The sequence below is a fragment of the Micropterus dolomieu genome, linkage group LG10 (assembly GCF_021292245.1).
Source record: "Micropterus dolomieu isolate WLL.071019.BEF.003 ecotype Adirondacks linkage group LG10, ASM2129224v1, whole genome shotgun sequence".
Lineage (NCBI taxonomy): Eukaryota > Metazoa > Chordata > Actinopteri > Centrarchiformes > Centrarchidae > Micropterus > Micropterus dolomieu.
The window spans coordinates 22,206,893-22,225,208 of NC_060159.1; the positions used below are offsets into that span (position 1 = coordinate 22,206,893).

The 18,316-nt window shown below is 38.6% G+C and overlaps 1 protein-coding gene across 2 annotated transcripts; it reads right to left on the bottom strand.

The window, feature by feature from the left end:
• Nucleotides 1-12,754: 12,754 nt before the first annotated feature.
• Nucleotides 12,755-18,141, bottom strand: LOC123977301 (sterile alpha motif domain-containing protein 12-like). 2 transcript variants are annotated; one of them, XM_046059880.1, is made up of 4 exons: nt 18,029-18,141; nt 14,579-14,703; nt 14,296-14,436; nt 12,755-13,911 (listed from the first exon to the last, which is right to left on the bottom strand). In XM_046059880.1, the coding sequence occupies exons 2-4, from the start codon at nt 14,697-14,699 to the stop codon at nt 13,895-13,897; spliced, it is 279 nt and encodes a 92-aa protein (XP_045915836.1). In that variant the 5' UTR covers nt 14,700-14,703; nt 18,029-18,141; the 3' UTR covers nt 12,755-13,894. The 2 variants fall into 2 exon arrangements, with proteins under 2 accessions (XP_045915836.1, XP_045915837.1); XM_046059881.1 differs by having other exon boundaries at nt 18,018-18,099.
• Nucleotides 18,142-18,316: the final 175 nt, after the last annotated feature.

Genomic DNA, 18,316 nt, shown 5'->3' on the forward strand with positions numbered 1-18,316 from the left:
AAGAGTTCACTGACTCAGCCGACCTGATTTCCTCGGGCAGGCTGTTCCAGAGCCTCGGGGCCCTGACAGCAAACGCTCTGTCCCCTTTAGTTTTCAGTCGAGACTCTGGAACAGACAACAGACCTCTGCCCGAGGATCTCAAGGTACGTGCTGGTGCGTATGGGACTAAAAGGTCAGAAATATAACAAGGCGAGAGGCCATGAAGAGCTTTAAAAGTAATCAATAGAATTTTAAAGCCAATTCTAAAACATACTGGGAGCCAGTGTAATGAAGCTAAAATAGGAGTAATGTGGTCATATTTCTTTGTTCTGGTTAAAAGCCTGGCAGCTGAGTTCTGGACAGTCTGGAGTCGATCAATAGATTTTTGGGTTAAACAGGTGAAAAGGCTGTTGCAATAATCCAGGCGTGATGAGATGAAGGCGTGTAAAATGGTCTCGGTGTCCTTAAAAGTTAACATTGATCGAATTTTTGCTATATTTCTAAGTTGATAAAAACATGATTGAACAAGCTTTGTGGTGTGCTGCTCGAAATTTAAATTACTATCAAACCAAACACCAAGGTTCTTTGCAACAGGCTTAATGTGATTTACTAAGTAACCAGCAGATGGCAGTATTTGATTTGCCATCTGCTGAGACCCAATGACCAGGATTTCTGTTTTGTCTGAGTTCAGCTGGAGGAAATGATTTGACATCCATTTTTTAACTTCACAAAGGCAGTTGTTAAGTGAACTCAGCATTCCAGGGTCTGTGGATCTGACAGGCAAGTATATTTGTGTGTCATCAGCATAAATATGAAAAGAAATGCCATGTTTATGGATAATATGTCCAAGGGGAAGCAGATACAAGGAAAACAAAATGGGTCCTAAGACCGACCCCTGAGGCACACCATATTTAACTGGACAGAACGAAGAGACATAGTTGTTTACAGACACGCAAAACTTCCAGGTAGGATGAAAACCATTCTAGGGCAGTACCAGAGATCCCCACCCAGTGCCTCAGTCTGTCTAACATGATGTTGTGATCAATGGTGTCAAAAGCAGCGCTAAGGTCCAGGATTTCCAGGACTGAGCACATGCCTTCATCAGCAGACATTAAAAGGTCATTGGTGACTTTAAGCAGGGCAGTCTCACTGCTGTGGTACTTCCTGAAACCAGATTGAAACTTTTCAAATATTTTGTTATTTTCCAGCACAGTGAGCAGCTGTTTGGACACAATTCTTTCTAGAATCTTTGCAATAAAAGGCAGTTTTGAAATTGGTCTAAAATTACGTGGGAGGGAGGGATCTAAACCAAGTTTCTTTAAAAGTGGGATCACGCAAGCCATTTTAAAATAATCAGGGACACAACCAATAGATAGGGAGCTGTTGACAACAGAGATCAAATGGGGCCCAACAGAATCTATTACTTTCAGTAAAAACTTTGTAGGTATTACATCAAGTGGGCTGGAGGACACTCTCATTTGTGATACTGTTTTTAAAAGCTCAGACAAGTCGATGGGATAAAACTGGTTAAAACTCTCTTGTTGCTGGTGAGGAACCTCTGAGTAAGAGGCCGCGGGGGTAATAGAGGCTCTGATTGACACCACCTTATTGGTAAAATAAGATAAAAACAATTCACAGTCATCATTACTTCCAGCTGAGGCACAAGGAGGGGTTGGGTTTACCAGCTGATCCACAGTCTTAAACAGAAACCTGGGGTTGTGTTTATGTGTAGTAATGAGTTCAGAAAAATAGTGTGTTCTCGCATCCTTAACCATGTTATTGTAGTTAATTAATAAATCCTTCAGACTGAGGTAATGGACTTGGAGACTGGATTTGTTCCATCTGCGCTCTGCTTTCCTGCATTCCCTTTTTAGGCTACGAATGCTGTCATTTATCCAGGGTTGCTTACTAGCTTTAGACGTAGGCCTAACCTTTAGAGGAGCAGTAATATTTAGTGACGACAAGCAGATATGATTGAAGTGATCGACCAGATTGTTGGTGTTCGAATCAGACAGGTGTTGGATTTGGCTCTGAAAGAATGCGCAAAACTTTGAAAGACTTTGTTCATTAAAGAAGTGAGAACAAACGGAGCTTGGTGAGGCAGCATGAGTAACAGGCGAATCGCAGCTAAAAACAATACATCTGTGGTCAGATTTGGTCATGTCCACTAATTCCACAGAGGAAATGCTGACACCCAGGGTAAAAACCAAGTCCAGTGTATGAGCACGGTTATGTGTTTGCCCTCTGACATGTTGTTTGAAGAAGTGGCCATATTTAAAAAGTCAGTTGCATTAATATTGGTGGGGTCATCAACATGAATATTAAAATCGCCACAAAGAACAATTCTGTCATAATTTAAAACCAGAGTAGATAAAAATTCAGGAAGTTCTGATAAAAATCCTCCAGGCGGTTTTGGGGGGCGATAAATTATAACAAATATGATAGGTTGCAGCCCTCCAAGTTTAAGAGTGAGAACTTCAAAGGAGTTCAATTCATCATAGCGTACTTGATGACATTTAAAGCAACAAAAGCAACAAAACTACTTGGTTAGGTTTAGGAAGACATTGTGGTTTGGGTTAAAATTAGTACATCATGCCAGAGATGGGGACTCGAGTTAGAGACTCGTCCTAGAAAGACTTCAGACTCGAGGTGCGGGACTCGTGAACAATGTTTATTTTTGAGGAAACTTCTGATGAGCGTGCTGTTATTCCCTCACTCCGTTACCTATAACCTGCCTACATAACACGTAGCATCTGCTGCGCAATGAGAGAGGACAACAAACAGCGGCAGCTGCTGAGCCATTCATCATAAACTTTAGCTTTAAAACTTCATACAACAAGACCCAAACAAAGAAGTGCTGAACGCAAATAGGTTAGCAACCTGTGGTGAGTAAACATGTTTAGCTCAGCATTGGCCATCTAACGTTAGCTTGCTTCTTGCTTTATCTCCGACCTACGGGAGGTTTGCTCCGACTGTCGTTCGTTATGAAAAGATTAATGAGCGTCCCGCTGGCTACCATCACCCATACAGTCTATGTCATCACCTTAATTAATTATTGCCGTAGGCTGTAAAGAGGTTACAGGTTTATTGTTGATCATGTAGCCTTACAGTTTTATTTAGTTAACTTTAGACTAAGTTTGAAAATCAACAGGGTTTGTTGACTTACAGTAGTTTATAAGTTGTCATTAATTGTAGACGCATTGTACATTAGGCTACATGGTTGTGCTCTGTAAGTTCAAAACAGGTTACAGGTTTATTGTTGATTATGCAACGTCACAGTTTTATTTAGTTAACATTACACTGGGTTAAAGAGTCTGGGGAGTGTGTTGACTTACAGTATTTAATAAACAGTCAATAATTGCATTGCACATTACATGGTTGTACTCTGTAAATGAAAAACAGGTTACAGTTACAGAATTCCTTATAGCTATGCAGTTTTATTAGCAACCTGGATTGAACGTAGCAGGTGATGCAGCATTCGTAATAACCACGAGAGACTTGAGACTTGACTTGGACTCTAGCTCAAAGACTTGAGACTTGACTTGGACTCTTGCTCAGAGACTTGAGACTTGACTTGGACTCTAGCTCAAAGACTTGTGAGCACCTCTGCATCATGCAGCCTCTATAGAGGACGCAGCCTAACAATAAACATAATTATGGGTCGTAATAAGCTGCTGCATAATCGACCTATAAGGCTGTTTTTCGGGTTGGTTCAAACTTGCTGTCCACATATGTTTATACTCTTTTGCTCTGGGACTGTTGTCCTGGTTGTAGCCTTAGAGCCCTTGCAGTAGTTTCAGTTCAGGTAAATGTTAAAGCTACAGCAAAAAATGTATACTTTCAACAACAGCGTGCCTTGAATTTTGGGGGAACAGTTTGGGGAAGGACCTATCCTTCATGACAATGTCCCTGTGCACAAAGGTCTGTAGAGAAATGATTTTCCCAGTTTTGTGTGGAAGAACTTTACTGGCCTGCACAGAACCTTGACCTCTTCGCCATCCAACACCTTTGACATGTACTGGAGCACCAGTGTGCCAGGACTTCTAACATCAGTGGCCGACCCTACTAAGGCTTTTGTAACTGAAAGGGAGCACATCCTGGTAGCCAGGTTTTTAAATGTTTTGGAAAGCAGCAGACTAAGTATGAAGATATTTACTAAGGCCCTTGTTTTTCGAATACAGTGTTCAATCACAAGGGTGTAATGTTTAGATGTCCATATACTTTTGGTCACATACTGAACGGATACAAATTAAGTAAAACTGGGAAATCAAAGTAAAAGTACACAGGTATTAGAGTCAAATTATATTAAGTACTAAAATTACTCATTATGCAGAACGCCCCATTTCTGAATATTATATAATTAAATTATAGTATTGATACACTGAAGTGTAAACCACACTGCTGCTGCATCTGGTAAAGGCTTTCTATACTGATGGGTAGCTTAATCCATAAAAATGCATAATTGTTGATTTATATTTTGTATTAATAGTTGGAATCAGCAAAGTAACTAGTGAAACTGTCAAATCAAATGTAGTGGAGTAAAAAGTACAATATTAAACGTAATGGAGTAGAAAAAAAATAACATAAAATGGAAATACTCCAAAAAAGTATCTCAAATTTATACTGACTCTCTTATATATTTATAATTATTATATAACATAAAGTATATTGTTACATCATCCACCTTATAGCTAGTTGTCATGGCCAGTTTCTATCCCTCAGAGAGAGCATTTGGTTAAGTAGAATGAGGGACAATGCAGGTGTGGGTGATATTAATCCTCACTGTTTATTGCTGCTGTTGTTCTATCAGATGTGCATCTGAGTAAAGGCAGTGAGACCCTGTTTCTGACAATGTTGAGATGACTGGTTTATCCAGTGAATATTTGCTCAGATAAATGAATTCCCTTGGCCTCACAGCTTCCTAAAATATTTTCAGCATTAATGGCTTGTGATGGAAGCTGTAAATTTGTGTTAATATGAAGCGGCCATCTTGAGGTTTTGGCATTTCAATTATCCAAAACACCCTGCGCAGTACACTCTGTCATCCTGTCAACTTTAATGTTTTAATATTCTGTTTTAAAAGCCTGCTCACAAACACACAAATGCAATACATACTGTGTATAGGCATTTAATGCAAACACACTCACACAAGTTTTGATTTATAGTCGGAACTATGCTTCAGTGACTAACCAGGGTAAAATATTTATGTGAAGCCAAATGAATGACGTTCTCATACATTTTTAAGTGAGTCTGTGAAGAGGGATCATTTAGTAGGTAATCCATCTGAGGAGCAAAGCAGGCATTCAGGAAAGCATGCATCACGACATTGATGTTGACTGACACATGTGATTATCTTGATCAACATGACCCCAGAATGCACACACTTACACATTTCCCATTATTTCACATAGATATGTACATGTCACGCTCATGCACTACTGCTCCTGTTGTGCACACTATGCCTTCATGCTGTAATTAAATTTTTAATGTCATCTTGATAGTCTAATGTAGCTGCCATATGTTTTGTGTTTAATGTATGTAAATAATGAAACACATTTGCTCTCTTGATGTATCCTTTTATTTGCTGCTGCCCCCAGAGGTCCTGTTGTTTTGTTTTTTTTAACAAAAAACCATGTCAACTATGTCTGATTTCATACAACTTGGGTCATATGTTTTGTAGTTTTCAACTCTACATCACTACAAGGTGCAAGACATACCCATGGTCAGACTATGAGACAAGTTGTAAACAATGCAACAGTTTAGCCAGATTTTCAAAAAACAATTTATTTTGAGAGAAAACCAAAAGAGAGAACAGTGGTAATTGTATTCCCTTCCAAATAAATGTGGAGAATCTAGTGGTTGTTTTTCTTACAGTGTCAGACTTATTTTAATAAGAACATATTGAACTGTCATTTCCCTTTAAGTTACATGAAGTACATTTACACCATGGCTCCTGTGACTCAGATTGGTTCCGGTGACAGACAGTGCAGCTTGCACAAACCACAAAGAAAACCAGATGCTCCATTGTTTGTTACTTATAACACAGGGAGAAAAACTCATCCATTTAAATTTATTTACATGGATGTATGCATCACATATTGTTAGATTTGACATAATTTATAAAGCAAATGCAATACAAAGAAGAAACATTATTAGTGAGCAGAACCAAGCGATGACTTGCTGCAGAGCCAGAGGAGTTGTGCAGAAGAAATAAACAATACATCTCCACTCTCAGCCCCTCCAACTATACATTAGTCTTAAAAACAAATGAAGATCAGTTCTGGCCTGAAACTCCCATATTTACTGAAAGTCACTATAATCACCACTTGCATCCTCATCATGTTCTCTCTCATTTCTTGTCTGTCATGCCTCAACTTTTTCTCTGCCACTTTGCAATAAGAAAACACTGTTAACCAAAGGTTTCTGATGCACGAGTCATGTTTACCTCGGCTTTCAGAAGGTGAACACTGCTAAAAGCTTGAACTTTTTGCTACGTTCAGGTAACTTCAGTATAAAACACTTTTCTTGCAGAGATGGGACTTCTTAACTAATGCTGTAGTAATAGTAGGCTAATAAGTCTCTTTCATCAATGGCTTTTCAAGGTGTTTAAAAATGCTTCACATAGCAAGACTTATAGGTGTGTCTATAATTCAAAGGTCAAACCAGAAAGTGATGGAGCAAAACTCACACATGTCGTTACAAAATAGGTGGTGCTGGAAGCTTGGTGTTTTAGTGACTACTTACTGTTGGTTATGGCGGGTTTTGTTTGTGGCAAAGGTTATAAGAGTTAAGCTATATTTGCATTTGTTTCTCATTCAGTTCATTCAATTTACCAGAACATTACATATATTTTCTTCGCTTATACAAATGAATCCACTCATCATAGCAATTCCACTGAACTGCTGTTTTAACCTCTTGGTCATGGTTGGAATTTTGTTGCTTCTTCATACTATTCAGTGAAAGAGATAGGCAGGGTCACTCTGACACAATCGTTGGTGCATAAAACATTTTAAACATGCATCTTCATTTTTGCTGCTTGACAAGGCTGTACCATAAAGCCACATAAGATCTGTTCATGCACACCTTGCTCCGTAAAGCCATGAAAATACAGCAGCACAACAAGCACATGCAAATCTGAACAATTGAATTGAGCTCCTTCAGTGTTAGTGACACTCCTGCTACTTCTTCTCTTCCCACACACTTGAATTCACAGTAACCAAAATACCAATTAAATACTGAGGAGGAAAAAAACTGTGTGTGCAATGGCTGGAAAGCCCCACCATCTGCCATGGTGAGAACAGAGCTTGTGTTTACCGCTTAACTTGTTTGGGGTGGTTAAGATGCCATGATTTGAAATTTTTCTGATCAGAGGTTCACCATCAACTGATGTGCACTCGGTGAAGCATTGTGATAGTTTTTCACAGAAGATCTAAAGGCAGCAAGAGCCCATCCTCCCAACCTTCATCATTCTCTCTCTCCCCTTTTCACTCCATTGCTTCCAATACAGAGAAGATAAATCAAGTGCCATGAGTCCATTGATGTGAGGGGAAATAGATGGGCCATTTGTTGACAAAACTCATTTTCCCACTTCCAGGTAATAAAGTAGACCATGTTGTTGTTTTTTTTCTTCTTCTTCCTCTTCTTCTTGTTTTTGCTGTAGCTAGAGGTTTTTCACCTCATCCACCTTCCTTCCTGTGTCACTCGTTTGTCTTAACAAATAGGTGTGTATGGTAGCAGACAGTCATAGTGATTGGACTAGAGTGCACACACACATACACACACACACACATTAACGTGCAGTCTGGCCTACTCTGCTAGAGGCACCTGCTGTAGTCTGTGAACAGGTGTGCTCTGCTAATAAACTCAGCAGGAGGACTGAATCTGCTTTTATTTTGCTGTCTCTGTTATCCCTCTCCATTTCTCTCTTGTTTTTTCTTTCCCTCTGTTTACTCCCAAGCAGGTGCGGCAGTTCACCAAACCCGAAGCCAAAAATATGCATCGAATAACTATAAATAAAATGTTCAAACTGGCAAAAAAAAATCAATGATATGGAGAATGCACAGAATTAGCTGTAACTGAGCTGTAAAAGACACCAATGTTATTAGAACAAACATTTGCATCAGTGTCAACACATCACTGCATGTATGAGGCATATGTACATCCCTCTCCTCCTGTCTTAACCTCTTTTTTATCCATACATGTCCATTCTCACCTGGAGGGATGGTTTGACTGATGTGTGGGCAATTTTCTGGTTACACTACATTGATCACTGCTGAAATGAAGAGTCTCAGGAGGGAAACCTTCATGCTTTTGGATGTCTCTCTTTCCGCTGTAATTCGATTGCTAAGAAGATCCATGGCAGAAATCCATTCTGAATGTAGCTGGAAACATTCAATCGCTGCAAAAAGTTGGACCATAGAAGAATAAAATGAAAGCTTTTGAGTGTAAAAGTAGCGGTTTCAATATTGAAAGACTGAAAATATATAAGGATTTCCGGATAAAGGAGATTTAGTGGGAAATCGATATTTATAGCTAGTAAAGGGATGATAAAGGGATCTTTTTAGTAGATGATTATTATAAATGCCCTTACATCTATCCTCATCATCATCCTCAGTAAAGTAATTTCACTCCTCAATCTAGGGTCACAGAATTGATAAATGTACCAATATAACTTCAGCATTACATTTCTAAAATCCTATGAAAAAGTTTCTTATATATGAACTGTGTTAAGTTTTTCCTTTAAATGTCAAACTATTCCTTTAAGAGGAACAGGCTCTAGATTTTCTCAGCCTATCTGGGGATTCAAACGCAAAACTTTCCATTCACAAACTTGCTCATTCCAACATCTAGTTACCATTAGCTTTTAACTGTTGTTGTCTCTCTTGACCTCCTCCACAATGAAGACCGCTCAACTGGAGTCTCTCTCTTGAAAGAGGTAGAAAATCAATGTTTTGCTTAAGTACAAGAACAATCAGGGTGGGCTGTTGCAGGAGCTGAAACCTCACTCTCTACACTCACTCCACCACCTACACATTCTGCATCCTGTCTGAACAAAAGTAGCAAATAAATAAATGTTTGAAAGCAGATATTTGTCAGACTCATATTTTGTAGTTTGTATTTTGTAGCTCTACAGTTGGTTACCTACAGGCTGGGGCCAGCTAGGAGTGATTTTTAAGCAAGCACATAACTCAGGGAAAGTTTAATAAATGTGATGTGGTGTTTGGTTGCTCTCAAGTGACAGTTTCACTCATATTGTAAAACGCTTGCATGCACAGGCAATTTTACACGCACGCGCCAAGATGTGTGGATGTATGCACAAATGTGAGCTTAACGCACTCGTTCAAATCCACACACACATAAGCAACATGTGGACTGTGGGAGCTGTAAAACTGGGTATTGTGTTGCTTCTCTGCCAGCAGAGCAGCAGGAAATCAATGTGTCATATTATTACTCACATGTACCCATTTAATTTCAGTTCATGCAGTTGCTTTTTGGAATGTTTTCTCGTGGGAGAATGATATAAAACATTAATATTTCCATTTGAGAAAAGAAAATAATTAAAGTGAAATATATACAGTATATATTATATATAAGATTTCTCCCAGTTGGCAAAAAAGGACCACAAAGTGTCAATAAACCAGTTACAAAACAGCTGCAAATCCACCATCACAGGCAGTTACATGTTCAAAATACAACTACAAAAACTTGGTATTTTATTACAAAATGTCACAACAAACCAATACAGATCCATAATGTGATATTAAATTATGTTTTTAGTTCAACTTATCTGGTGCGACTACAACATTAACAATAGTGGTAAACATTTTGAAATAATGCATGAAACTCACACATAATAAAACTTCCATTCAGCCAACATGGTGTGAATGTAACGTTAGCCTTACCAGTGTTTTGTTAACTTCATGCTTCGCTGTGTTAGCTTGATCTGCCAGCAGCTCCAGTCCACCAATGTTAGCTGCTTGTCCCGTTAGCTGACATTTATAAATTTGCAAGCCAAGTATGCAAATAGATTGCTCTCTAATCCTTGTCACCACCAGCAGTTTGCACAGAGGAGGAAACCTACTGACGTTTCAAAGTATGTTGGATGCCAACTGCCAATTTTCAAGGTGTAACAGAAAAATAATGTGACAAATGACTGCTCCTAGGGAGACATAAGTAGAGCTGATAATGTTACTTTTCCAATTACTACTGTTTGGAGGCAAAAACGCTAGCAGTGCAATCAAGTGAAGTGAGCAGCAGATTCCTGGCATGGCCTCCTCAACTTTTACATTTCCTCTGAACTTACAGTGAACTAAACTCCTTTTTCGCCCCTCCTTGTGGCCTGCCGCTAATTAATTTTTCTAGAAACTATTGATCTTTCTTTCCCTGGTGCAGCTATGAATAAATCACAAGAAAATGACAGAGAGGCTGCTGTGGCTGGCAGACGCTAAACGAAGGAGGGGGAAGGAGGAGGCTCTCCACTGACTGGCCTGTTTGAAACCAGGCTGCCTGGTCGCCATCACATCACATGACAAAAGACATTTTTTTTGTGCTTTTATGTGGATTTCTCCCTCAGTCTCTCTGAAAGAAAACAGGACCAAGTGGCTCTTCATGTGGAATAATTAAAGTCTAAATCTAATGGTGTGTGATACAGTATCAAGTTCAACAGTAGATATGTTTTAGCTGACTGTCTTAGCTGCCAAATCTGCTTATCCATATGTAAGAATTAAATAATTTGCAAGTGAGGTTATAGCCTAATGTGATTTGAAAATGTGCAACACAAATTAAAAAATGCCTCCAAAATCCATAAAATATGTATGTCTAATTCTTTAACTTGATGGTTGTAAAACCTACACTATATGGCCAAAAGTGTGTGGATACCCCTGCCCACATACTTGTGTGTCCTTTAGGGGTCGGGGTGTTTACATGGTTTGGAGTGGGCCTGTTAGGTAAGGAAAATTCTATCATCTTGTAGCTTCTTATTGAAGGACACTATATGATAAAATTATATGTTGTATTCAGTGTAATATTACTTTTCCTTGTAACTAAGTAGTGTAACTAACTACTTTTCTAAAACGGTAATATTATTACTAGTTACTAAGGCAAGTAACACTGCGTTACTCGTTACTGAACGCACCATCCTTGACGTAAATCCACGACTGTGCGACTGCTCAGTGGGACTGCTTGCACCAACAGTTCCTAAAGTCACTAATGCTCTTGTGGATGAATGTGAGTAAATTTGTGCAGCCAGGTTCCAAAATAGGGTGGAGAGCTTTCACACAAGAATGAAGACTCTTATAACAGCTGATTAATGTCCACATACCCTTTATGGGTGCAGATAAAGTTTTGTCATAAGGTGTATTTAAGTAATTTCACGTAAAAATTTTTATCAATAATTTCTTTTTTGAATCATTAGATGTTGCAAACTTCAGGTCATGTTAAACACAATACAACCCACTGGTGTTGTGATTAAAAGACATACTGTATATTGAAGTAAACAGAAGAATGCATTTGTGTATTTAGCATCTGAGTTTTCATTTTGGCTCAGTCATCAGGGTCAGTGGTGTATATGAAATACATTCCCTTCAATCTTTCAGTGAGGTGGATTTACGTTTGTGCTGAGTAAGCACTTCCCCAGCCACGCCCCGCCAAATCAAATGTCACACAGTCTCCTGGGGTATTAATCACACTCACACACATAAACAACACACACAATCAGGCCCAGAAGCAGAAAGAAAAGGAGAGGAAAGGTTACTTGATAGGAAGCTTGGTATTCTGGAAACATTTACAGTATATAACCTTAAACATGTAGTAACACACACACATACACACACACACAGTTAACGTGTTGCGTTTTCATAAGCATATTGTGTCTTGCCCTTGACCCACCAGTATGAACTCACCCTGTGCAGCTAAACATTGTTCAAACCCAAAGAAATGGTTAATTCCAGTGGAGATCCAAACATTTCGAGAGATATCAAATATGTCAGGCTGGATTTAGGGGCAATGTATATGGAATGATAGATTTTGATTTGTATTTGATTGAATGGTGCTGCAGTTAAAAAACAGGGTGTCTAAGTAAATTATAGTATAAGCTAATCAAATGTTATACCTAGATGTTCAGGATTTAAAGCTTACTAGGTTTGTGCTTTTAGGATATGGAAAACATAAAAAGCAGTTATTTTGTTGTTGTACTTTGCCTTCATTAGCCAGATGTAAGTGCAGAGAAACAGTGGGCATCACTGGTACGTCACAGAATGCCCCACTGTGTCTTGAAATGACTAAATATTTCACTTTGTTTAACATTTCCACAGCTGTATCAACAAAAAGCAGTTTCCTTTTACATTCAGGGCAGCTAAAGCTTTTAAAAGTGTCACTTGGTGGTGCAATTTAATTGATTATGATCAGGAGCCTCAGATGTGATGTAGTTTTATTAAGTTTTTATTGCAATGTTCATCAACACTACATTTGCTGTCTTTGGAGTCTATGACATGTTGATTTGGGTTGCACACAAGAATGCATTAATATGCTTTTATTATTATGACCTTTAGTTTTAAAGAGGGTCCTACATATTACGTAGTGGTCTGTCTCAGGGGATTTTCAAACCAAAAACAAAGTTACAGGGGAACACTGGATAGCACTGGATGGATGTGTGTGAGGCACAAGGTTGTTAAAGAAGAATGATGACAAACAAATGACTGATGATTACACTGACATCTGTGAGGAGAGTCTCTTTGTCAAACAGACAGATGATTAGAAAGAAACTCAGCAGGCAGAATTGTGTTGCTAAAGCAGCACTTTTAATTCAACCAACCACACTGTAGTGGTGCCATGAAAACATGTATAGAAATAGACATGACCTTTTTTTACATAATAAAAATGTGCAGTGGTACTGATACATATAATACACATATAAAGGAAATATGACATTATATAAAAAATGTTTTAGGACCACATGCACGAAGGACATTCATAAATTCTAATTCCTCCAGCTAGTTAAAACAGGATTCACCTTTATCACATTAGACAACATGTATCAAAAAACAAAACAAGCATCCAGTCCAGAAAAGTTGAGGATTTTTCTGTAACCCTGTTCAATATTCACTTTACAAAAAAAGAGTCTACAGCTTTGCTAGGCTGTTCAGTGGTGCTTTAAGCTAAATGCTAATGCTAATATGGCAATATGTGCACATTGACAATGTTAAGTTGATATTTAGCAGGTATAATGTTTACCATGTTCCTATCTTATTTTAGCATGTTGGAATGCTAACATTTGCTAATTAGCATTAAATAGCACCAAAGTGCTAAGTCATTAGTTCTGCAGGCATTTGGTCATAAAGCAAAGAATTGGACAGGTGACATTTTTGACTTGATGATAGCACTAGAGTAAATGTTAGCAGTAACAATTTTCATGGCAATGCATCTAGAAGTTTCACTCAAAACCATAAAGGTGAACTTTATGGTGGTGCTAGAGGAAAAGTCAGTGGATCACCAAAGTCAGTAGGATCCATCCTCTGGCCACTATATATGTCAGTACAGAGTCTCATTACAACTCCAGTATCTGTTTAGATACTGACTTAGAGAGATGGATCAACAGACAAACCGGCATTGCCTTCCCTAAAGCTACGCTGCATAATACACTGATGGGATGCAAACCCACAACAGAGAAAGACAAAAGACAGAGACTAATGGACAGAAGGCATCAGAAAAAGATACTCAGACAAAAACTAATCTCATCCTTCTGCACAGGTCACATTTCACACAGGAAATGGGTTTCTTTCTCTCTTCATTCCTCATTGATTTGTCTTTCACCTTTCCTTGTTATTTCCAGCACTCCCACTTTTCTCCCTCCTTCACATGGATGAATGAATGGATAGAAAATAAAAAAGTGAGCTGAATTTCTTCTGTGTACTTCCAGTTATGTAGAAAAACACTCTGAAAAGCAGAAAAAAGAACAAGTTAAATATAAGTTACCAGCTAGTTTATCTCACTGGACACGTTAAAATTTTGTTCCTGAGCCTTGTCTAAATTTGGTTCGCAACATCTAATATATTCCTGAGTCTGGTTGAAAATAAAATGTGTACTTTCGACTGTGAGATGAAATAGCCAGTAAAACATTAATATCCTGTGTATCCATGTGTGATTTCCTGGGACTTCCCACACATGGGAATGTTGGTTCTACACTACAACCACCAATAAATAAATAAATAAAATATTATTTATTCTTTTGAATACAGTGTTAAAAAAAACACCATCTTATTTCTACAACTACTAGATGCTCAGCTACACCCTGAAGATAAAGTCATTTGGCATTCTCACCAGAGCAGATGTCATTGAGTTCATTGATTTCTTCTTGAACTCTGAGAAGCAGGAGGCCCTGCAAGATTTCCTGCTGCTGTTCCTCAGCCTCCAACCCGAGAAGCTCCAGGTGATGATCTTTTAATCTCAGCAATGCACGGCCTGGAAGACAGGCGTGCATATGTGAGTATTTATTCGTTTACAAATTGGGTGTGTATTGAGTGTGAATCAGGGGTGCTGAAACCTCAAAAAGATGTATGGGCCTTCTCACCTAACATGCGTGCCAATAAAGCATGAATTGTACCTGATATAGCGTGTTTAATTATGGCTTTTTGGAGCGTGCCCATGTGGGCTGGGTGCTGAGCCTGCACCCACTCCAGCACTTCTTCCACTGACCACAATGACACTCGTTTTGACAGGCCCATCACCCTGCAACCGCATAAGAAACACACTGAAAGGGCAAAACCAGAAAAGTTGAGAGCACAAAAACATTTATTCTGGGGTGAAACATATTAAATATTGTATTAGTTTAAATTGTTTGCCCTTGTGTAAGTGCTCACTCATTAGGTCAAAAGTTTGGATTATGAGAAAATGGATCTTATTTTCATGGGTATGACCATTTGACTAACTCAAGTAGGGCAAGGAACATGACAGTCAGACAACCAGACAGGTTATTTGGAAGGGAAAAAAGGAGGCATACAGTAAAATTATTACCCAAACTGTATTTTGTAAACATCCATCATAGGTCATAGACCGGCTTTGTGATTCAACTTTAACCTACTATACTTGCAGGAGTACTTCAAGGCAGCATGAGTGTTGCCAAGAGTACCTCATTAGAACAATACTTGGACGGTACTTACTGTAGGTTCCTGGGTATGTTTTCTACTGCTCATATTTTTCATTGAAAATAAAACTTAATAGCTCAGCAATTGTTGTGTGTTCCGCTACAATAAAGTGTTATTTTACTTATCAATTAACCTGTCAAAAACTTTTTGAGTTAATGGATAGTTTACTCAAAAGAAATACCTGAAAAAATAGTCAATAACACTCATCTGATTTTCATAAAACCCAAGGTGTCATCTTTAATACAAATGTATTCACTTTAAAATAATATAAAACATCTGAACAAAAAAAATGTTTTAGGCTTATTGTGCTTGATAAATTATTATTTGCTTATTAGTTATTTATTTTCTGTCAAGGGATTAATTGACTAATTGTTTCAGCGCTACTTGTAAAAACCCAATATGACAACCAAATGCTCTGAACAGAAAGAAGAAAAGCTTGTTATAGGTTACTTCAATGGGGACAAACAGCATTGTGTTGATAATAAACGTGAATTAACGTGATTATTAAAGTTAACCACACCAGAATTTGAGCAGAGAGATTCAGCGAACGTGCCGATGTCTCTCTGCAGCGGGAAATTTTGCCTCGGGCACATTAGCTGAGGACACTGGTGTCTGTGATAGACCCACAAAGGTGAGGAAATGCAATTTTCTCTTATATTTGATGCTTTGGATTACATTTCCTTCTCATGTGGTGTCACCGTCTTACTCAGTATAAGCCTATTTTACAGGGATTCTTTCAAAAACGTCCTGAACATGGTGCTAGCAGTATAACTGAGCATGGTTGAGGGATTCCTCAGAGCTGAACATAACAGCAAGGTGAATCCAACCAACTGCGACAGTCTGAGGTCAAAAAAGTTCTGCTGTTTTAGTTGTTTCTATGCCTCCGGTTCATTTGGCTCTCCTCCCAGCCATATCCTCTTGGGCTGCACTGCTATAAGGCGGAAACTGCTAAACTGTTGATGTGACCTTTTCAGCTGGCCAGTCTAGTTATTGGGTTATAAATACAAGAATGTAATATCCTGTGTTAATTAAGGGGGGTGCGTGATTGGCCACGGCTGTAACGAGGTCCCAGAGGAGTAATTGACATACAGACAGTGAAGACCTTTACACCGGGGCAAAGACACAGAGGAGACTTCCCTTCAGAGTCAAAGTGAGCTGTTGGTTTTATGCCTTAGGACAGCATTTCTTAAACAATATGACTCTCAAACTGGGCCCCACGGGGTCTATATCTGCAGGGAAATAAAGAGACTGTATATACACAGCGTGTCTTATTTGCCCTGAACCATTTCATTTCCATGCACACTACCCAGTTACAAGTGAACCGGGACCAGTAAACAAAAGTAATATACTGTAACAAGCAGGGTGTGAAATAGGTATTTTGTACCACTTACTGATTCTCTACTGACTCTCTACTGTATGTAACTGTAACTTAACAACTAATGTTTACAACTTAAGTCATATGGATGTATTTCTATATTAAACACATTTAACAGCTGAACTGAAGTGCTTTAAGTGACGTCTCCTCTTCCACTTGGTGCAAAAATTCACTTCTCGTTTTATCTGTTCCTGCTGTCACCTTTTCCCTCTAGATTGACAATTTTATTGAGCTTCATGGTAGCTAGAGCTGGAGTGAATGTGAGGGATTTTGCAATTTGATTTCATATACAACAAGGGAAACCACATTGTAAGTAGAGTTCTGAGGAGTGGTCACAGAAAGGAAAATAAATTGTGTCTGGTGTTGTTGATGTTTATTTCTCTTCTTGCCTGAATGTGACTCGAGTTTTGATATCCTGTCATCCCACCAGGGGTCTTGGATTGCAAGCAGTGGGAGAGCATTACCCATTATTTCTCTTGTATAGTAATGGGTATAATTAGATGTCTTTCTGTACTATGCCTTCATTCCAGTGTTGATTGCAAAACAATGCTTTTTTGATACCTTAGTTGAGGAATGTAAACATGTTACCTACAAAACCCCACTTTTTATTTAAAAAAGATGCCAAACTTCTAAAATGTTAAACATTGTCTAAACACAAGCAGCCACATAACTTTGCCTAAATAAAATAAAATCTAAAATCAGAGACACATGGTATTAAAATAAGTATTTAGGTTCAGAATCCAGCCCTAATTGTGACCAATTTACATCCCACAAGGAAATAGCTGAACATTTTCATACATAGTGTAACTTTAAAAAACAAACTCTAATGTTAAAACAGGACATGTTTAAGTTTAAGCAGGTTGTAGTCACCTTCATGCATCCCAATCCTACCATCTTGTGGTGCCTTGCAGAATTACCTCATCTCTTGCTCAAGCTTTAAATTTACGTTTATGTTTAAGTTTAACTTTCTTAAGAACTGGTTCACAGAAACTTCTGCTCTCCAATCTGCAGCTTTTCTCCACTTGGCATGATGCAATTTTCTTTCCCTTTTCTAAGAATGTGTTCTGTTGTAAAAACATTTTATACATTCATCATGCATCACTTCAATCTAAAACTGTATTGCCTTACAGTCACACTGTGAAAGGCTGTGCTCAATAGTGTGTTCTGATGTAAAAACCCATAAGAAACAGACACCCTGGTTGTAAATATTGACTAAATAAGGTATGTTCTTGTAGGCTGGTCGCTGCCGAATTGAAGCAGTTTCTCTTAAACATATTTTATGTGCTTTACAGATGTGTACCTGTTCAGGTAAAATAAGCCAAGTAAAAATATCAAAATTCTGAATAGAGTTTGACGTGTTGTCCTGCTGACAAAAGAAGACAAGCAGTCCACCCAGAAGTTTTACAGTAGGCTAACCCTGCAAACACATCAAACATTCATAACAGACTGTAGGCTGTATCACTGAGTGCACATAACACACTGACATCTTCAGAAACTTTATGAAGGGTTTTGTTCGGTCATACTTTATATTTACCTCCGCCCTGGTCCGTTTGATGTGGATAAAATATTAATGGCGACCCGTGCCTGTTACCTGTTGAAGCGTTACTTTAGGTACATTCCTTTTCCCGGCTCCACCCACCAAGCGGGCGCGCGCTCGATACGCCCTTCTCCCGCACTCCCGTTGGACAGTTGTTCGCGATGCCTTCACTTGCTGTAAGAAAAATTGGGATGTCTGTGGTATACGCATAATTGTCCTACATTCCTCAACTATTGACCATGCTACATCTTGTTGACATCTTATAGGGAAACACAAAATTCAGGT

Excerpts from the sequence above, each read along its gene's own strand:
- LOC123977301 (XM_046059880.1), bottom strand. The coding sequence starts at position 14,699 with ATGGGCCTGTCAAAACGAGTGTCATTGTGGTCAGTGGAAGAAGTGCTG. Across the intron at positions 14,437-14,578 it reads AATTAAACACGCTATATCAG|GCCGTGCATTGCTGAGATTA; the intron begins GTACAATTCATG and ends CCTGTCTTCCAG.